The 22182-nt window shown below is 50.0% G+C and overlaps 1 protein-coding gene across 1 annotated transcript in view; it reads right to left on the minus strand.

The window, feature by feature from the left end:
- Window positions 1-10756: 10756 nt before the first annotated feature.
- The window catches only part of LOC308576382 (metabotropic glutamate receptor 6-like), a 44154-nt gene continuing 32728 nt past the window's right edge, over window positions 10757-22182 (minus strand). Inside the window, exons 7-11 of the mRNA XM_081175689.1 lie at window positions 21932-22132; window positions 21019-21158; window positions 18647-19582; window positions 15621-15846; window positions 10757-10837 (exon numbers count right to left, since the gene is read on the minus strand). Coding sequence (XP_081031815.1) covers window positions 10782-10837; window positions 15621-15846; window positions 18647-19582; window positions 21019-21158; window positions 21932-22132 — 1559 coding nt within the window. The 3' untranslated portion in view covers window positions 10757-10781. The remainder of the gene's footprint in view (window positions 10838-15620; window positions 15847-18646; window positions 19583-21018; window positions 21159-21931; window positions 22133-22182) is intronic.

Raw genomic sequence — 22182 nt, forward strand, 5'->3', positions numbered from 1 at the left:
ACTTGGAAGGCTGTCATACAAGAATCAGTGCAAATAATCATTTTTAAAAGGAAAGAAGCAGAAGGAAGGATTCACTATTGGAGATATAACTGAATTAGAACAAGAACACAAACAGACTGAAGGTAATAAAGTAAATTGAAACAGAAAAAAGCAGAACTCGGAACATTAGAGGTAGGGGAAAAAATATGTAGCCATGCATTTCATTTCGTGGACCAAAAATACTATTAATTTGGTGATGAGAACTCAGTGTGTACAGAAGAGCAGAGCAGCTGCTTTGCATCCTGTCCTGGGCATCTCTAGGTTGGGCTGGGAGAGAATCATGCCTGAAATCCTGGAGAGCAGCTCCCAGTCAGTGTGGACAGTACGAAGCCAGTTGGACCGATGCTCGGACCCAGCATTTGGCAACTTCCTATGTGCTTAAAGCAGGCACCTGTCGGTCGGCGGAGTTCTGCATCTTGCCACTTGGTGCTGCTCTTTCACCACACTTCTTGCGAAGAGAGAGCCTTACCTGGAGCGACAGATGCAACTCTGGAGGGTGATCTTTCGGAGCCCCCTTCACCCAGGATTACTTTCCCCCCTGCTTGCTTTTGATTCTAGGCCAGTGTATACACTCCAGGTGGTCCCCCCCCCAAAGAAATTGTATCTGAGTCACACAGAAGATTTCTACCCTCCCACCATGAATGCTGAATTTGAAGTGGAGCATTGGGTACCAGCCTAATGGCTACTACTTCCTTTTTAGAGTTCTACAAGCAAGGGTAGAACTCTTAGACCAGGGGTCCCCAAACTAAGGTCCGCAGGCCGGATAAGGCCCAAGGGACTCATTTATACGGCCCATGGCGAGCGCCGCCGCCCGCTCTTAGCGGTGCTGTGCTGCTGCCCACTTGTGCGCATGCACAATTATTTTCAGTGCACATCCGGGTCGGAGGAGGCCCATGCACATGCGCACAAGCTATTTCTGGTGCTCCTCCAACCCAGAAGTGTGCAAGAAATAGCGTATGGGCACGCTCTCCTCCTCCCTCCGACCCTCCGCGCGATCTGCGCTGGAGACACCGGCCCAAGGTGTGGTAAGTTTGCTGACCCCTGTCTTAGACCAGTCTCTCCCTCCCTCCCTATACGGTGGTGCCTCGGGTTACAAACACCTTGGCTTACAAACACTTCGAGTTACAGACTCCGCTAAGCCGGAAGTAGTACCTCATTTAAGAACTTTACCTCAGGATGAGAACAGAAATTGTGTGGGGGCGGCAGCAGGAGACCCTCCATTAGCTAAAGTGGTACCTCAGGTTAAGAACAGTTTCAGCTTAAGAACGAACCTCTGAAACGAATTAAGTTCATAACCAGAGGTACTGCTGTATGTGCACACAGGTATGCTCTTTTACATTTGCTGAGGGTGAAACTATGACATCAAGAATTGAGGCATCTTCCTTTGTTCGCTGCCTCCTTTACTGTTGCAGCTCTTAAATGCTCCTCCTTCCCTTCTTTGCCTACCTAAAATATTGGGGGTGGGGGAGATGTTGCTGCAGATCAGCTTGGCTTAGGTTAAGAGGGTCTGGGTTTCCAGGGAGGCCAGAGTCGTGGGGAGGGGGCTGAGGGGGCTTTGCTTGCCGCATAAGGGATAAATGTGGCTGCCTGGCTTCTTTCTGAGAGGATCAAGGCATAATGGATGACGTAAATAGAGGGAGCCATGAGGGGCTGTCTATGGCTGGTTTCAGGGCCCTGATCTGGGAGGTGAAAAGCTAAACTGCCAGGAGGTAATGGGGGCCAGTGCAATGTTCTTGGTTGGCTGATTTAGGGACAAAGAAATGTGATTTAGGGACAAAGTAAGGGGGGGGCAGCTTTTGGGCCTTGCCATATTTTTAAGCTCTGATCTTTAAATTCTGTGTGTGTCCCCTTTCACTTCCACTTGCTTGTTTACAGTGCAATTCCATCCATATCTCCTCAGAAGTAAGTTCCTCTGAGTTCGATAGGACTTCTTCCTAGGTAAGTGCATAGAATTGCAGCCCCATAATGCGAGATTTTTTTTATCCTTTTTTTGTCAGCCTGCAGCTCTTTACTGAAGCTCCTGGGATAGGTTGGATTAGGACTTGGTTTAGGGAGCTTTTCCACTAGTCAGAGGTGGGAATGGAAAAGTGTGTCTTGAGAAACAGGAGCCCCCTTTAGAGATCTATCTTCCTCTCCATTTATTTTCTTTCTTTTTATTAAGAGGGGAGAATTGAAACCTGTAAATCTTCCTCGTGATTTGGCAGGTCCTGGGTCATCAACCTGTTGCTCAAGATGGAAGCTGCCCCTGTATCTGGCCTGCCCACCAACCTCGACTTTTTGCCCTTGGATGCAAAGCAGTCTGGGGTTGGTGAGGCTGCTGCCCATGAAATATTTACCCATCTGAAGTGGGAGTCGGGAAAAGCCTTAAGTGAGCGTTTTCTGCTTGGTCTTGCACGATGAAATATTTAAACAGTGTCTGAGAACTGGGCAGAGTTTGTTCCAGAAAAGTGGCGCTTGGATAAGGTAGGCTGGGAAGAGGTTGGCAGTGTCAGAGTCATGGGGCAGAATGGGACGCGCAATGAAGGAAGTCATTGAATGAGATATCACAGTCTTGGATGCGTGAAAACACTTTGGCACATAACAGGAGCCAGCCTAGATGGGAGAGAGGGATACCCATGAACACCAGGGAGCAGAGGACACCTGTTCTCATGCTGTGTTTTGCTCTCCCTCCACCCTCCTTTCCAAACTTTGTTTGTTTGAGTGGCGACCAGTGGCGTAGCGTGGGGGGTGCAAGGGGGGCCAGCCGCACCGGGCGCAACATCTGGGGGGGGGGGCGCGCTCGCTGCCTCCGGAGTCGCCAAAGAGCCTCGGGCGCAGGCTGTAGCAGAGCCCCATGTCTCGGGGAACCGACGAGCTGGCAGCGGCTCTCAGTGCTCGCCGCGGTCCCCGCGCGTCAGGGCCGCGGAGGGCGCGCCAGGCAGCCCCTCCTCACAGCCCCGCCACTGCTGCTGGGCCATGTTGCATTTTCCTCGCCTCTCTGCCCTCCTCCGGGCAAGCGGCGTCGTTTGGGCGGCAGCGCCAGCGGCAACTCGCCTCAGATCACCTGACGCGGCAGGTTAGGGGGCGGGCGCAAATTACTTGCCTTGCCCCGGGTTAGGGGGTGCAAATTACTTGCCTTGCCCCGGGTGCTGACAACCCACGCTACGCCGCTAACTCTGAGCCCTCTGCCTGGGCTGTGCATGGTTGCTGGATTCTGCTGGGGACGTACCAGCGAGGCCAGGCTGTGCTCTGGGGATGGGGCCCACCAAGATGGGTCTGGGTGGCAGTGCTGGCAACCCCCTGATGGACTACTCTACTGCCTTGGCCAAGGTGGAGCAGGCATCCCTGTGGAAGCCAGTGTCTGCATGGGGGCACATGGTTGTGCCTGCTCAGAATTTTGCTCCCCCTGCCATCTCATGCTATGCCACTGTTTGGAGGAACAGAGCGAATCAAAAGTGGGATGGGGAAGGCAAAAAAATGGGTCAAGGCGAAGGAAATAAAATATTGTGTGAGTAGAGAGTTCAGGCAGAGGTGGGAAGGGAGGGGTGTTATGGAGAAAAGGATGCTCAGAAGGAGAACCTGGCCTGGCTGAAGAGACGTGTGTCGAGTCTGGTCCATTTCTGGATGGGAGGCCACTGGCGAACTTTCATGTACAGTGGTACCTCGGGTTAAGAACTTAATTCGTTCTGGAGGTCCGTTCTTAACCTGAAACTGTTCTTAACCTGAAGCACCACTTTAGCTAATGGGGCCTCCTGCTGCTGCCGCCGCGCGATTTCTGTTCTCATCCTGAAGCAAAGTTCTTAACCCGAGATACTATTTCTGGGTTAGCGGAGTCTGTAACCTGAAGCGTCTGTAACCTGAGGTACCACTGTATGTCACTTTTGGTTCCATGATGGAAGAAAGGTGGGATATGAAAGTACTTAATATATGGTGTGAACGTGCATGATTTGCACGAGTGAATTCTGAAACATGCCCCTCCCCAAATTCTTGATGCAGAATGTGTGTTATGTTGCCATTTTTACGATCTTTCATTTAATTGCAGGGTATATTCAAGGCCTGGTTCTCAAGCAGGTGAGAAATCTCATGGACTTTAAATAACCAGCTGAATCCATTGACTGTAAGGTCACTCATCAAATCCATTCCTTGATAAAGGGAATTGTCAACCCAGCGCCCACAGGAACCATGGCACCTGCGAAAGCCTCTAGTGGTGCCTCTGGGCCAAGTGCCTGAGAAAAACTCTGAGCTTTCATTTTTAATTTTTTTTTAAAAAAAAGATCTTTGGTCTTCCCAGAAAGTAAAGGGCTCCTAACTGATTTCTCTGAAATACAAGTGTTGTCAATACCTTGTATATTTCCCCCGGTATTGAGGAATGCTGTTTATATGTGTGTGTGTGTGAGAGAGATTTCTATGATCAGAACCAGCAAACCATAGCTTACTTCATACGGTAAGCATAAATGGGTTGGGGGTGGTTGTCCCTCTAATTTTGTGTTGAGCCATGCTCCCCGTGGCAGCCATTTTGCGTTATGCCACGCCCCATCCGTGGCAGCCATTTTGTGACTGTCACCCCCAGCGCTCTCAAAATTTGAAATGTGCCCACAAGCTTGGTGACACCTGCTGTAAGAATTCCTGTCTGGACAGGCAGTCCACTTTTTTGCCATAGTTACTCTGTTGTGTGATACACACACACACACACACACACACACACTTTTTCCTCAGCCCAGAAGGGGCTTAAATGCAGCCTCTGTATACTAACTCTTTAAGACTCTGTTAACTGCCTTCTGGAACATGCTCAGGACATTAATTTTTGAGCCTTTTCTCTAGGCTTCTGCCATGTCCTTGGGCTTCCTACATCCTGTTCTTTAAACCATTCTTTTGTACTTGTTCAACAAGGCAATGCTCTCTGTTGGAACATCCTAGTCCATTTTAGAGCTAATTTTAGCACATTTTAAAGGGGGTGGGTGGGTGGTGTATACAATACCTTTCGTAACCGTCAACATAGCTTACATTTCTGCTCTGTTGCATTGCATGTTTTGAATATGAACTGTTTAAAAAATAAAAATATTCAGCTGAAGGAGTTGTATATCGTATCCCTAAACATGGAAAGCCTGTACTGTTGGGCATTTTTTATTTAATGGCAGTATTAAACGCTAACCTCCATGGATGGGGGTAGTATACCTTGAATACCAGCTGGGGGGAAACCACCAAGGCAAGACCATCATCTTCATGGCAGGCTTGTCAAGTACCCAGAGCAGCGGTAGTCAACACTGGACATGGATGCCCTGCATTGGCTGTGCTAGCTTGGGCAGATGGGAGTTGGAGACCAACAGCATCCTGTAGCTGATCACTTGGAACCACTTGGATCATTTTGGAACCAAAATGTAAGATTCGGTGGACCTGTTTGTCAGCACTAGCAAGGCAACAGGTATCCAAATGAGTAAATGCAAAACTGTCAGCAGGCCACAACTCCAGTGCTTCCAGCTGACAGGACTTAAGAGGAAGATGAGTTGGTGGGAGACGGCGTGGATTAGCCTATAGATAGGGTATTTGTGGCACCCTGATATGTCATTTGACTTCAGCTCCCATCAGTGCCAAGCAGCAGTGCCATTGGTCAAGGATGATGGGAGTTGGAATACCCCAACATCTGGAGGAAACCCAACTTCCCTATCTGATGTAAGGAGTGGAACCTGGATTGACCCAAAAACATGGCAAGTATCCCACAGGAGGTGACAAGTTGTACTGCAAAAACACACCACACGCTTTCCTCCCCCCCCCATAGAAGGCAATGGTTCCTATTGACTTCTGAAGGACATGCCAGCTGCTTCAGGTAGAGTCTAAATCAGCGGTTCTCAACCTGTGGGTCCCCAGATGTTGTTGGACTACAGCTCCCATCATCCGTGAGCTCTGGCCTTGCTAGCTAGGGGTGATGGGAGTTGTAGTTCAACAACATCTGGGGACTCACAGGTTGAGAAAGGCTGATCTAAATGGTTATGGGAAGCTGCCTTATATGGAGTGTTCTGCGTCGTCTGCCTACGCTGAGTGGAAGTGGCTCTCCAGGGCTTCCTGGACAGGACAGTCCCAGCGCTAAGTGGAGATGTCAGGACTGGAACCTGGGACCTTCTGCATGCAAAGCAGATGCTCTGCCCCACAGCCCCACCCTGCCTGCCGCTCTTGTTCTCTGCTGCTGGAGTGGACAGTACCACTCCATTGGAGTTCCACACTTCATCTGTGTGCCCTTTTACTCCTCCCTTTCCCACCCGCCCCAAGTCAACGGGGAGAAAACACCAAGCAGGCAGTTGCAGGCTTGCCAGCTTCTCAAACAGCTGTACTGTAGTTGTGCAGTGTGATCTGCAAGACATTGGGTCGTGATCTGCAATTTACTTCTGCTGGTGGGGGGCAGAATAGAGGAAACCAGCTATTGGCTTCTGCTGCTAAAGTTGCTGCTAAAAGGCACAAAGCAGGCTAGTCTTTTTCTGGTCATCTGGCAACCCAAAGAAGTTGGCTGGTCAGCGGTGGGCAGGGGGAAGAATCCAGCTTCTAGTTCAGGGCTGAGGAAGAGCCTGGGACCCTCCATCACCCTTGACAGTTGGGCATGCTGGCTGATGGGAATCCAACAAAATATGGAGGGTTATGCACCTCTGCCTCTCACCCCTCTTCTTGTTCCATTCAGGCACCCCAATTGTGCCCCAATTCAGAGCCATCTGTTCTTGTTTCCCTGCCCATTTTTGTCAGTTCCCTGTGGGTTTTTGTGGGGTTTTTGTGTGTGGTGGTGTGAGAGAGAGATTTGACATGAGAGGAGAGATGGCGCTGGGCTTTGGGTGACCAAGCATGCTTCCAGGTCTTGCTGGCCAACAGCCTAGGCAGAGAGGTGGCTGTCAAAGTAGTCAGGGTGGGTGGGTGGGGGGAAACGAAGCTCCAGGCAGTGGATGCGCTGCCGCTCTTGGCAGCTCTGCCATGGCGGCGCTTGGAAGCCTCTGGGAAGGGCTGTTGCCAAAGCAGCTTCTGCGCTCGCTTCCCCTCCCAGGGGATGGTGCCAAAGGGAGCAGTGTGGGCAGCCGAACTGGATGCCTGTCCTGTATCAACAGCAAGTGCTGAGCCAAAAGGGAGGAGCCAAAGAAGTGTGTTTGTGGAGGGAAATGATGGGATGTGGTTGTTCATAGGAGGCTGCTACTCAGTGCTACAGCATGGGTGGTTATACACAGAGCCAGCCCTGCCATCAGGCAGCATATCATGGAGGATATAGGCGGGGAGCATTGGCAAAGTACAGTCATGCCTTGGGTTACAGACACTTCAGATTGCCTTTTTTTGGGTTACGGACCTGCTGAAACCTGGAAGTACCGGAACAGGTTACTTCTGGGTTTTGGGGGTCACACATGCGCAGAGCGATGAATTGCAACCCGTGCATGCGCAGACACACCACTGTGGGTTGCGAATGCTGTGGGTTGCTAATGTGGATCCCGCACGGATCACGTTCGCAACCCGAGCGTCCACTGTATTAGGACAGAGCTGGATACTATCCCCCCTCCAGCTAGCTTGCTGTCTTCGACTGTGGTGGAGGGTGCTGTCCCAGTGCTGAAGTGAAGTCTGGTTGCTTGTACTGTACATGAAACTGGAGTGGAGCACTTAGAGGGAGTGAATCTTCGAGGGACCATAAGGGTTGTCTAGTCCAACCCTCTGCAGTGCAGGAATCTCAACTAGATCATAGGACAGGTTGCCACCCAGCCTCTGCTTAAAAACCTTCAAGGGAGAAGAGTCCACCACCTCCCGTGGGAGTCCGTTTCACTGTTGAACAGCTCTTACTGCCAGAAAGTTCTTCCAGATGTTTAGTCAGAATCTCCTTTCTTGCAACTTGAAGTCATTGGTTCAGCTCCGGAGCAGGAGGAAACAAGCTTGCTCCATCCTCCATGTCATAGCTGTGTAGATATCCTCCTTAAGGTAAAGGGACCCCTGACTGTTAGGTCCAGTCGCGGACGACTCTGGGATTGTGGCGCTCATCTCGCTTTATTGGACGAGGGAGCTGGCGTAGAGCTTCCGGGTCATGTGGCCAGCATAAGCATGGAAACGCCGTTTACCTCCCCGCCGGAGTGGTACCTATTTATCTACTTGCACTTTCACGTGCTTTCGAACTGCTAGGTTGGCAGGAGCAGGGACCGAGGAACGGGAGCTCACCCCGTCGCAGAGATTTGAACCGCCGACCTTCTGATCGGCAAGTCCTAGGCTCTGTGGTTTAACCCACAGTGCCACCCACGTCCCTTTGAGATATCCTCCTTAGATACCCTTTAAATGTCCTCAAGCAGCAAAAATGGGCTGGCTCTGGACATAAAAACACAGGAAGCTGACTTATACAGAGTCAGACTGTTGGTATACAGTGGTGCCCTGCAAGACGAATGCCTCACTAGACGAAAAACTCGCTAGATGAAAGGGTTTTGCGTTTTTTGAGCTGCTTCGCAAGACGAATTTCCCCATGGGCTTGCTTCGCAAGACGAAAACGTCTTGCAAGTTTGTTTCCTTTTTCTTAACACCGTTAATACAGTTGCGACTTGACTTCGAGGAGCAACTCATAGAACGCAGTGTGGTAGCCTTTTTTGAGGTTTTTGGTGATTTTTGAAGCTTTTCCAAAACTTTTCCGACACCGTGCTTCACAAGACGAAAAATTTGCTAGACGAAAAAACTCGCGGAACGAATTAATTTCGTCTTGCGAGGCACCACTGTATCAGTCTTGCCTACACTTGACTGGTAATGGCTCTCTGGGATTTCAGATGCGTTTTTCTCTCTGTTCTTCCAGGAACTGCTGGGGACTGAACCTGGGACCTCCTGCGCTCAAAGCAGATGGTCTGTCCCTTAAGTCCCTGAGTGATGGTCTGTCCCTTAAGCCATCCTTCCCCAACTGGACACCCTCCCAAAGTCATTGGACTCCAGCTCTCATCATCCCCAGCCATCAAGGACAATAGTCAGGGATGATGGGACTTGAAATCGAGCAACTTCTGGGTGGCTGCAGTTTCCCTGTCCCTGGTGAAGGGTATTAAATGTTAACAGATGAAATGCTTAAATCTGAGTTTTAGCTTTAAAACAAAAACAAAAAAACTTTAGCATATAATCTTCATTATACATCTTGAAGTGCCAGGCGAAAACATTCCTCTTCAGCCAAGCCTTCAGCTGATGAACAGTCTACAGTGGTACCTTGGTTCTCGAACAGCTTGGCTCCTGAAAAAAATGGCTCCCAAAGTAAGTGTCCCAGTTTGCGAACGTTATTTGGAAGCCGAACTTTCGACGCAGCTTCTGCTTGAGTGCAGGAAGCTCCTGCAGCCAATCGGAAGCCGCGTCTTAGTTTTCGAATGGTTTCAGGAGTCGAGCAGACTCCCGGAATGCATTAAGTTTGAGAACCAATGTACCACTGTATGTCCTTTTAAGTGTACAGTGGTATCTCTGGAGACGAATGCCTCTGGTTGTGCATGGGTCGGGTTACGAGCTGCGCTAACCTGGAAGTAGTTGCTCCCGGATGCGAACTTTGCCCCGGGATGCGAGCGGAGATAGCGCACTGGAGGTGCGCTTTCGCTAATGGTGCCTCATGTTAAGAACAGTTTCAGGATAAGAAACGCCAGAACGAATTAAGTTCGTAACCGGAGGTACCACTGTATTTGTATCATTTTGTTTCTCTTCTTGTTTTTATTATGTACTTTGTCATTTTATTCTGTATTTTTATGCACTGAACCGCGCTGAGATCTTCGGAAGAAGAGCGGTATACAAATTTAAATAATAATAATAATAGTAATAATAATAATAATATAATAATAATAATAATATAATATAATGTTTAAAAAATAAGCCAAATTTCTCAGCAGCTAGGACTTCTTCACTGAATGCCAAGATATGTGTACATTCAGTATGGGGGGGGGGGAGGACACAGCGTGACAAGTGTCCGGTCCAATCAAACGCTGTCTCTCTGACAGGGGGGTGGGACTCACTTGGGCTCTGCATCAGGTAGCAAAATGTAGACTCTAGCACAAGGCAGGGGGGCGGCGGGGGGAGAGATGGAGGAGAGGGAACTAGCTGCTTCAGAAGATACCACAGAGCATAATTGAGGGCATAATTCTCCCCCTGCCAGTCACCCCCAGTGGGTGGAGGTTGCCTGGAGTTGAATTCACTCATCCCTCCGCTTACAGAAGTATGACCAAGTTGCCTGTTCCCGTTGAATTCCTTTGCTCCTTGTAAATAACACCCCCCCCAATCGCCAGTGCTTGGTGTTTGGCTTGGGGGGGCACATTCTGCAGCCCAGATCTGGACTAGGCAATGAGCCTCCAGGTGCCTTCATTGTTGTAATAGGACTGGGAGAGGGGCAGCACACCGAAAATACGATGCCTTTCTGACGTGGGCAGTTCCATTCTAGAGCTGGGTTCGAGAGCCTGTGTTGCCCTCCAGGTGTCATTGGACTCCAACTCCCATCAGTCACCCTAACTGGCATGGCCAATGGGCAGGGGTGATGGGAGTTGTGGCCCAGCCAACACCTGCAATGCCACGGGTTCTCTACCCCTGCCAAGAAGAAGAAGAAGGGAAGGGGGTGTCCTGTTGCACTCGGGCCTCAGTTAGGGCCCCTTGAATGCCCTTAGGCTGAAGCTGGGGGAGGAAAAAAAGCAAAGCGGTGTTGTAAAAATACAGGTTTATTCCCCAACACATGCCCACCCCAGCCCCTTCTGTTGAGCTTCACCCCGCAAAAAACCCTCCCCCCTCCCATTCCCCGCAATGGTTGTGCCCATCCTTTTCTTCGGTCATGTGGGCCCCATGGTCAGTTCTGTGTAGCTGATGTACATCACCTTAGGGAGGCCTGCAAAGGACACAAAATGGGGAGTTGTTAGAGAGGGGTGGGTGCGGGGAGGGATGGGCCACGCTGGGACCCCGAATGGGAAAACCGGAAAACCTGCCTGCGGGGGGTGGGGAGCTGTTCAGTTTCTGGGGGAAGGACTTAAGCCAAGAACCTGGTTCGTAATCTGGGGGCTTCCACACAGTTGCCTGGGCGAACATGAAAAGCCCTCAACAGACCAGCTGTTTATATCAGAGCCCAGCTGTTTATATCAGAGACGGAGACACTTCAGTCTCGCTAGTGTTGGACTGCCTCTGTCATCATCCCTGACCGTTGGCTGAGCTTGCTGGGGCCGATGGGAAGTGGAGTCCCAACAAGATCGGAAGGGCCAATAGTTCCCCCTACCTACGTCAAACCTGGCTCTAGACCAGGGGTAGGCAACCTAAGGCCCATGGGCCAAAAGCGGCCCACGGAGGCCGTTTAACTGGCCCACAAGCCGCCCCCGAACTGAGCTGCCCACTCGGTGAGTCCCCACGTGCTGCGCTAAACTGGCACAGCGTGGTGTGGGGGCTCTCTTCCATGGCTCCGGAAATTGCTTCTGCACATGCCTAGACAATGAAAATCGCTTCTGCGCAGGTGCAATTTTCAGAGTCTGGGTATGCGCAGAAGCGATTTCTGGTGCCACGGACATGCGCAGATGTGATTTCGGCATCACGCTGCGCTGGCCCGGCCCACAGAGTATCTCCACAGGAGTGATCCGGCCCCTGCCCGGTAAGCCTTGCTGACCCCTGCTCTAGATCAATGGGCCCTTGCACATATACACTCTGCTGCCACCATGCTTTTTGTGGGATGTGATCCATGAGAGGCAGTCAAGTACAATATTCCTTGAATTACTAGAGAAGACATACGAGGGAATGTTTGGTCCAGCCAGTCGATACTTCCTGTTCCTCCTGGCTGGAGCATGCTTCCTTTTGTATGTGATAGAAGGTGGGCGTGACCTAACTTGTCCAGGTAACAAAAGGATAAATCACGCAGCACACCTTCCTCTTTTTGACTTCCTTTTTCGTTTCACCAGCTTCTAGCTAGGTCTGCTCTACTAGCTCTCAGCTAGCAGAAGCACTGGGATTATTCCCCCATATGGGATATCTGGTCCATGCCTGGCGTGCTCTGATCCATGGGGTCACGAAGAGTCGGACACAACTAAACGACTAAACAACAACAACAACAACATGGGGTAGATCCGCATGTACATATTTGTAACTAAGTCTGTCTTCAAGAATCCAACTGTCAACTGATGTGAGTAAACTTCTTTTATTGACTTTGAATAAGATTGTCGCGTCTTTATTCTTTTAAGAGGAATTCAAGGGAACTTACCAGGAATGTACAACTCAATCTGAGACAGATTGAATTGTGTAATAGTGAGAGGCTCACACGAGCCTGCAACCAGCTATCTGCCGTGCATATAAAAAGGGGAATGTAACTCTGCTACATAAAGGAACTTGCTAGCCCAAGTTGGGAAGGATATTAATAAACAATATATCCTCTCCTGCCACCTTGAACATTCCCACAATTTCAAGCTGCCATAATAACTCAAAATAAGTGCAGGGACCCTTTGGCTCACCAGATGTTGCTGAACTACAACTCCCATAATCCCTGGCACTTGGCCATGCTTGCTAGGGCGGATGGGAGTTGTGGTTTAGCCACATCTTGGTGTGGGGGCAGAACTTCCCCACTCCTGATCTAAAATACAGCAGAGGGGGTGAGGTTCTTGGGCAGTGGAATTGGTGAAAGCTCGGCTTGCTTTTCAAAAAAGCCACTAGGTGTGCCATCGCTACACGTTTCTCAAGATCACAACTGAACAGAACCTCCATGTTCAAAGGCAGTACTGTAGTATACCCCTGAATGGCAGGCAGTGGGAACTAACACTGGGGGTGTGTGTGTCCTGTCTACTCATGCCCTGCTCATGGGCAGCCCGGCACTTGGGGCTGGCTGCATTTGGAAGCAGAGTCTGGATTAAATTTCCCTTGGTCTAAATCAGCAAGGGAATCCCCATGTTCTTACAGTTGGGCCAGATATATAGAGAGCAATGAATATTAAATTGGGATGGCAGAAAGTTGGATTCCTGCCCCTCTTTCAATGCATGCAGATGAACAGAATGGGGATTTGAATCCCCACTGGCTTGAGCAGAGGCAAAATTGGGAGTGGCTTTTCTTTCATCTTCATTCAGCTATTGTTTTGTTGATTTGTTGTTACTTTAAGTAAAGGATGTGATCTTGAGAACGTGGGCAAAGTGGCATCTCCTGGGGCAGAGTGAGAGGGCAGAGGCAGCGTGAACAGGCAAGGTTCCTGCGTCTCGCCTTGTTTCTGCGCATTGCTTGGTCAGGCGTGCGCTCTTGGCTGTGAGCGCTTGCCATCTGCTCTGGGACATCCTCACCCAGAGGGTGGCTATTAATATTCCAGAGCCACCCCCGCCCAGCTTTCCCCTCGAAGGCCAGTGTGCAAAGGGGCTCCAGGCCTGCTTGCAGCTGAAGAAAACGCGACGGGAGCGAATCTGCCGTCTTCTTCGCTCGCGCTTTGGAACGCCACGCAGGAGCCCTTGGGGAAGCTTCCAGGCCTCTGTGAGGCCCCGTTCATCTTTGGTGCCTGAACTTCTGAACACAGGGATGTAAGCCTTGAGCCCATGGGCCAAATGCAGACCTCAAAGGCTCTCTGTTGGGCTCCAGGGTCCTGGCCCTAGCCCACACACCCACTATTCCTGATTCACACTCTTCTTGGGAGCTTTTGCCTGGCTGGAATTTGCCCTTGAACTCTGGCCATGCCTCTTGCTTGTCTAAATGGGCGACCCAGTGGGGTGCATGCATGCTGGGATGTATGTGTGGGCAGGCTCAAGCCTTGCCCTTCTCCTGTTAAAGTGGGGGTGGGAAACTTTCCCAGCCCAAGGGCCAGTTTCCCCTTCTGGGGTCCATATGTCAGAGGTGGGCTAAGCCAAAGGTAGACGTAGGCAGAGCAGCAAATAAAGATGACTAGTTTCCACCTGTCATGCTGTTTCAGATGCCTGCTCAAAATAAATTCCGTTGCAGCAGGCCTGCCCTGGCACATAAAGAAGTTGTATGTACAGTAGTACCTTGTTACAGATAGGTAGCCGTGTTGGTTGCCAGAAGTTGCCAGATCCTTCTATATAGTGAGAAGGTGGGGAGGGGTATTACTCAGAAGGGTGGTGGGAATGGAAGATTGGCAGATAGCTGAGATGAGCCTGTTGACGACTCTTAACGACTGCAATAGGTCTTACAGGAAAAGGCAAGGGGTGAGAAGGTGAAAAATGGCTTAGTCATGTATAGTGAGATAAGAATCCAATGTCTTTGTTCAGACCAGGTCTCTCCATGGTTTTAAGTTTGGTAATGAGTTGCAATTCAGCAACTATATAGAAGGATCTGGCAACTTCTGTTTCAGTGTATCTGAAGAAGTGTGCATGCACACGAAAGCTCATACCAAGAACTAACTTAGTTGGTCTTTAAGGTGCTACTGGAAGGAATTTTTTTATTTTTAGTAGTACCTTGGTTTAAGAACAGTCCCGTTTACGAACGATACGGTTTACAAACTCCGCAAAACCGGAAGTAGTGTCCCGGTTTGCGAACTTTACCTCAGTCTAACAACGGAATCTGAACAGTGGAAGAGCACTGTTGGCGGGAGGCCTCAAAGCGCGCCTCGGGTTTAAGAACAGTTTCGGTTTAAGACTTCCGGAACGGATTAAGTTCGTAAACCAAGGTACCACTGTACTCGTCTTTAATTTATGCTGATTTTATTTGTATGTTGATAATTGTTTTAAGTTATACTTGCTTTACATTTTATGTGTACTGCATAGGGTTCCTTTGATTAAGCAGTGCATAAATTATTCTAAATAAAAGGGATTCCAACTCCTGTCAGCGTCAGCCAGCACAGCCAAAGGCCAGGGGTAGTGGGAACTGCAGTCCAACAAAATTTGAAGCAACACAACTTCCTGGTTTTCCCTGGTCTTTGAAAAGGACAAGGTGGCATGTCTATTCCAGGCTTGCAAAGAACGATGGCAATGACTCCAGGGTAGCACTGTTAACTCAAGCATGTTGAAGTCACATTATGTTTAGACTTCATCAGGCTTACTGTAAACTTCTTGAGGAGGTTTGAGATCCCACAAACCATCAGGAAGACAGTGAGGTTCGGCTTGCTTGAGAGAGAGCACGGAGCTTTCAAAGCCTGCCCCCATCCTTCCTTGCCCCCCATTTCTGCTGCAAATTCCCAACTAGCAAGTAGTCCTGGCTACCTATCAACTACTATTTTACCAGGCCTTTCCAACAGGAGAAACAAAGGGTGATTAGGTGATGGCCCTGAAACTCTCCCCAGTTCTTCAGGATTTCCTGTTAGGTCTGAAAACTTAAACTGATAGATTAATCAAGGAAAATGTCAGTTGATTGATTGGTAAGGCCCATTTTTAGTGATGGAATTTTTTTTAACCAGTGGGGCTGAAGTTTAAGAGCACACTTCCTTTCACGTCGAGGCTATTTTGGCTCTGGTGTGTTACTGCAATGAGGAATGAGAGAGAGAAAAAGATCAAAGTTGGCCTTTCCTCCAAACAACGGGGGGCAGAAAGCCCCCGTTTCTGTCAGGCCCAAAGGCACAGCGGTGGTGGTACTGGGAAGAGTGGGAACATCTTGGGGTTGGCAGAAGGGAGGGGGTGGTACTTACAGGGCAGACGGAGGTCAGTTGAGGCATGTCAGGAAGGGGCCATCGAAAAAGAAAATAAGACAGCGATACCTACTTTCTGGCTACTTACTGTCCGGCTTCTCGTCTTTGCTCTCGCCGTTCTGCGCCCCTTTCTGCGAGAGCCTTGTGGAGGCGTTGACGGCTGTGGCTGCCGCCTTGAAGCTGCGCTTCCGCTTCTGCACGTTCTGCTCTGGGTGGAAGATGATGACGTACACCTTGGGCACGTAGAGCATCCCCAGCGACACAAAGGCGCTCAGGCTCATTGAGATGGTCAGCGTCGTCGTCTGAATGTAGATCTGGCAGGGAGAAGAACGGGAGGCTGGCCAAGAAAGTAGGAGGGCTATCTTTTCTCCCTCGACTGGATTGGGGCCACTTCATTCAGCTCAGACACTGAGGTCCAGCTCCGAGGGCCTTCTGGTGGTTCCCTCACTGTGAGAAGTGAAGGTACAGGGAACCGGGCAGAGGGCCTTCTCGGTAGTGGCACCCACCCTGTGGAACGCCCTCCCATCAGATGTCAAGGAAATAAACAACTATCTGACTTATAGAAGACATCTGAAGGCAATCCTGTTTAGGGGAGTTTTAAATGTTTGATGCCTAAGACTGTTGATGTCAGTGGACTTAAGACCCTTCTGGAATGGTGCTTTATTGTGGGCCGATTCTGCAACACCTTCTTGACGCAATAATAGTGTATTGGTGGCAGATTTGTTCCGCTTAACTAGCTGCTTTCTCAATGCTAACACATTATTGCTGTCTGGAGGGGCTGTAGCTGGAGCTCCCCACCCCCACCCCCAGCCTCAAACATTAATGGTTTGAAAAGTTGCAGGATTTTAGCAGGAAGTGACCGGATATGCACAAATAGGAAATGAAGCTGTGTAACAATCCCAAAACTTTTGCAGGCCGGCACAGAATTTAAAGCAGGATTGTGTCTGACTGCCCCAGTAGGCACAAATCATCCCTGATATGGAAGCTTCTCCAAATGATTGAAGGGGCCTGACACAATGTCCTGACATTGCACATGGGGTCCTCTGAATATGGAGGGGGCCCTTGGCCTCCTTAAAAAGGGTTGGGGGCCCATAGCCCCCAGGAACTGGTACCCTTGCCTGGAAGGGGCCCTAAGACACACCCAACTGAAGGAGCGTTTCCACCCCCATTATTCAGCCCGGACACTGAGATCCAGCGCCGAGGGCCTTCTGGCGGTTCCCTCATTGCGAGAAGTGAGGTTACAGGGAACCAGGCAGAGGGCCTTCTCGGTAGTGGCACCCGCCCTGTGGAACGCCCTCCATTCAGATGTGAAGGAAATAAGCAGCTATCTTATCTTTAAAAGACATCTGAAGGCAGCCCTGTTTAGGGAAGCTTTTAATGTTTGATGTATTACGGTATTTTAATATTTTGTTGGAAGCCGCCCAGAGTGGCTGGGGAAGCCCAGCCAGATGGGCGGGGTATAAATAAATAAATAAATAAATAAATAAAAAATAATAATAATATAACAGGACTGGATCAGGCTGTCCTGGTGCGCCATGTCAGCTCATATGAGTCTGCCTGGACTACTGAAGTCCATCGCACCCCAACCTTTTGAGAGCTAAACCTTGTCCCCCCACCTCTGCCCTGGATTGAAATCAGAGGCATGCCTCACCTTTGTACCAGAGAAGGTTCACTTTGGAAATGGGGCAGAGTCAGGATTTACCCACCTGGAGAGAAGTCTGCCTCACTCACGACATAAACTGGATGGGAGGCAAAAAGGCGAGAGGGACCGGCTTGTGCAGAGATGCGCCAGGCAGGCACATTGCGCTCCTAGGCAACCGTTAATTACTGAATGAATGTGACTGATCATGGCACCCCTAGCAGCTCTCTCGCTGCACACCCTCTGAGAATGACAGACTCAATAGTTCAGGAAATGTTGTGACATTTAAATCCCAGGAGCGCAGAACTGGAGGAAGGCTTGGGGGTGGGTCATCGCTCTAAGTTCCCGTCCTGCTTGCTTTATTGCAATGGTATTCCTCCCTCCAGACAGCTCAGGGCAGCAGATGTGGGGTTATCCTGCCTCTTCCCTCACAACAACCCTGTAAGGTTGGCTAGGCTGAGAAATTGTCACCAGCTCAGGTTAACTCAACAAGGGACAAAACAGTAGGTATTACATATGCAAATGTAGGTAATAAAGTCTTGACTAGAAATTGGCCACTCTGTCAACTTTGGTTTCTCTTAGTTTTAAGACCTCATGAAAATTCACCAGTACTTTAAGTGTGTATTTCTCTTAATATGAACAGTTTTGTATGCAAGTTCCCCAAATATCCAGATTTTTGCAAAGCAATTTTGCCTAATAGAATGCATTTCTGTGAGTTGTCTTCACTAACATGCACTTTTATGTGCACGTCCCCCTAATTGTATGCATTTTTGTAACCATTATTTGGCATTGCAAAATTCGGAGAAATGCAAATTTTGAAAAGTGCTTGTGTTTCAGTTCTCATATTGTTTCAGAAAGTGCCCATCCCACTTCTCACCTGCAATCTGAATTGGTACAGCCCAGCAAGAAACGTTTCATAGAGAGCTTCTCCCTGTCTGTTTGAGCTCCTAGGGCCAAACCATACAATATATAGCAGATGTGTGAACAGTCTCCTGAAATTGGGCGTTCTGAGTTTGTTTTTTAACTGAAAAGACAGAGGGTTCCCTGAGGAGGGAAAGGCAGCCTGGAGAGGGCAATTCTGACTGGACAAAAGGCAGAAGGGAAAAACATCCCTTCCCTTTCTGCTGCTGTTATCAATAACTTCTCACATGTTCTCCTCTAGCCAGTGTGGTGTAATGGTTAGAGTGTTGGACTATGATGTGGGAGAGCAGGGTTCAAATCCCCACTCAGCCATGAAGCTCACTGGGTGACCATGGGCCAGTCACCATCTCCTAGGCTAACCTACCTCACAGGGTTGTTGTGAGGATCAAATGGGAGGAGAACTATGTACACCACCTTGAGACTGTTGGAAGATAAAGGTGGCCTCTAGATGTAAATAAATAGCTTGGTCCTTGTGCTCTGCTTAACCCGACCCCTGCCACGCCTACCCGGTTTCCTTTACTCTACAACCCACTTCTTGGCCTGGTTGTTCCCACCTTCTCTGCTGACTGCGCTGTGCCAAAGAAGATGGGCACAAAGGCTAGCCAGACGATGCAGGTCGTGTACATGGTGAAGCCAATGGGCTTGGCCTCATTGAAGTTCTCTGGCACACCACGGGCCTTGATGGCATAGACTGTGCAGGTGACCATCAAGATGATACTGTAGCTGAGGCAGGAGATGATGGACAAGTCTGACATGTCACATTTGAGCACCCCCTGGGCAAACTCCGGGTTGGGCGTGCGCTGCTCTTCATAGTCAATGATGCTGTGGGGAGGTGCGACCCCCAGCCAGATGACCACAGCCACTATCTGGACTGAAATGAGGCTGAAGGTGATGACTAGCTGGGAGGTGGGACTGATGAATTTGGGTGGCGTCACCGACTTCTTGCCTTGCTCAAAGATGCGGTAGATGCGGTTGGTTTTGGTCAACAGAGCAGAGTAGCTAATGGACATGCCCAAGCCCAGGAAGAGGCGCCGTAAGGCACAGACGCCAATGCCAGGCTCCGCAATCATCAGGAAAGTGATGGTGTAGATCAGAAAGATCCCTGTGAGCAGCACGTAGCTCAGCTCGCGGCCAGAGGCTCGGACGATGGGCGTGTCGTTGAAGCGGATGAAAGTGATGATGATGAAGATGGTGCCAACGATGCCCACCATGGCCAAGAAGATGGGCAGAATGGCCCAGGGGGAGCTCCACTCCAGCTTGACGATGGGGGTCGGGCGACAAGCTGTGCGGTTAAGGTTTGGCCGCATGTCAAAGGGGCACATCTCGCAGTTGAACTCATCCAGCTGGTACTGGTAGCCGTCGCACAGTTCGCAGTGCCAGCAGCAGGGCACGCCCTTCACCATCTTCTTCCTCTCACCGGGATTGCAGGGAAGGCTACACACGGAGGACGGGATCTCCTTCTGGCCGCCTGACCACTGCATGTCATCAATCTATAGAGGGAGATACATAAACAAGATGGGAGCCATAGAGCAGTGGTTTCCAAACGGTCCCAAGGAACCTGAGCATTTCCAGGAAGCGTATCAAGGATTAATCTCTCCAGATGTTGGCTCTCCAGATGTTGGACTCCAGCTACCATCAACCCCAGCCAGCTCAGCCAGTGACTAGGGATTATGGAAGTCCAGCAACTTCTCTGGACGGTCAAAGGTTCCCCATCCCCAGATAAACCAGTGAGAGGACCAGTAATTGTGGAGAAGCTTCCCTGGCAGAGTTTACTGGCCATCTTCTGCAATGTCATCCAGGCCAGAGAGGCACAACCTGTGGAGGCCTTCCTGTGAACCAAGTGTATCACAGAGCATGCCCCAGAGTCCTTTGTAACAAACAGGGGGTTCCATAGTAGACTCTCTGGGCTTCCTGGGCACCTAAAGGTCATTGTGGAAAGTATTTCCTAAAAGCAGAACACTTTTAAAACACCTCTGCAGAGAATTATTCATGTGGCTGTGAGTCCTGGGAAACCGGCTGGCTTGTTCCCACCTGGCCTGAGAGGGTAGGGCCCTCACTGACTCCAGCTACAAAAGATGAGGGTGCTGAACAGCAAAGGGGGTCTTGCTTAGGGGGGTTTGTTGGCTGGGGGTTGTTGCTGTATTTTTTATTTGTATCTTTTTTTGTATCTTTATTATGTTTTAGGTGGAAACGCCTCCTCTACTAAAATGTTTCTTCAATGACCATGAGACACAGGTGCACCATCTGCAAAGAATGCCAGCCTGACAGAGGAAATTCCCATGAACACACTGCCCAAATGTACAACAAATTGGAAACATGGTTATGGGCTTTCCAGGTATATGGGTCTTGCAAACCATGGTTGTCATGGACAGTGCTGAACCAATGTGGTGCATTTAAAGAAGAAGAAGAAGAAGAGGAGGAGGAGGAGGAGGAGGCGGCGGCTATAGGACTTGTGCAGCCTTCAAGCACAAGCTTGAAGGACAACTTCCATGGAGAACAATGTGATGGGTTCTGGGCTGGAAGGTGAGTTGTGAGTTGTGGGCCTGGGCTTTGAATGGGAACTTAGCAGAAAAGAGTATGGGTTCTCCTCATTCATAAAAAGAGGGGTGGGGATGGGCAGGTGAGAAGGCAAAGTCAGGCCACCGACTGAATGACCAGTGAGGCAACCAATGACAGGCAAATAGATCTAGGCACCATAGAGATATAGAGGGCAGAGTGGTTTGTCCTAGAGACCATGCTGCGTTCCTGCCCTGCATATGCAGGACTGTGTTGCACTCTGGCCTTTTTCTGCACCTCAGATATCCTGGTCTGATGGTGTCAGAATGCAACACGATGTGGCTGCCAATGAGAACACAGATTCCTGGCCAAATCCCCACCGTGTTCCAGGCCCCACAGCAACCTCTAGTGCTGTGCCTGGGTCACTCACGTTCAGACGTAGGTATTCTGTCCACTGCCCGATTGCCTTGTACCCGGGGGTTGTGGTGTTTGTCAGCTGGTACTGGAAGATGTCATAGCGGCCGGGCGCATCTCCGTTCTCGTTGAACATCACAGGTGTCCCAGCGCTGCCTGTAGGAAGGGGAGGGTTACTGCAAGCAGGATGCTCACTGCCTCTCTTGAATGAGATGGCTCTCCAAGGGGGTTAGACAAATTCAAGGAGGACGGGGCTATCAACACGATGGCTTATGATACCTTCAAGGGCAACATGGCAACACAGTTCTAAATTACCAGTTGCTGGGGAAGAGCAGTGAGAGACTTCATTGTGGTGTCTGACTGTCCACTGTGAGTTACTGGGTCCTGAGTTAAATGGGATGGATGCCAGTAGGGCTCTTCAGACTGTTATAGTATTGGGGGTTGGTTTGGATGAGGCCTGCAGCTCCCAACCAAGCCTGTATCTAGTATCGGTAAGAAGCGGGTTTGCTGTAGAAGAGATCTACTGAATTGGCCAAACCAGCCTCTGTTGTTAGCTCAATGCTTGGGTTTCCAGACTTCCAGGTCTGACCTGAAGGCTTCAGGTTTCCTTGCCTGTTGGCAGATGGTGGCCTTGAGTCTCCAGGTGGGTGGGAATGTCTTTGAGTTGGGCTGCTCCTGTGACATCACTGGGGGCCGTCCCCAGTTCTCAAGCTTTGGCCCTGAAATCTTATGGTCTGGGATGCTCCTAACCTGAAACACCTGGCTCACTTAGGTTCCTTCATTTCAGTTGACCTACTCTTGAGTTGGCCTAGCACTAGAGACAACCCTCAGTCTTAAATGCATGCAAATCTTTAAAAGGGCCCTTTGTATCTGAGGCCAGGTGAAGCAACCTGACGCTACTGCGGTCAAAGGGACTCTGCCCATCTCACCATTGAAGTTGACGGCGAGGATGTAGCGCAGCAGAGTCTGGCCCTGGATGGGGTCCATCTTTTCACACACTCCGATGTGGCCTGGGCAGAGGTCCAGGTGCATGTTGTGCAAGGCGTGAGCCATGGCATAGACGGCGTCAATGACAAACTGCACCTTCCCCTCCTGTTCGTACGTTGCGTCTCTTCCAATCCGCTCTTCGCCTGTGGCGGGGAAGGGTAAAATGTGGATCAGAACCAAGCACAGAGGGGTG

Source organism: Podarcis bocagei (genome assembly GCF_964188305.1).
Source record: "Podarcis bocagei genome assembly, chromosome: 17".
In the NCBI taxonomy this organism is placed as follows: domain Eukaryota; kingdom Metazoa; phylum Chordata; class Lepidosauria; order Squamata; family Lacertidae; genus Podarcis; species Podarcis bocagei.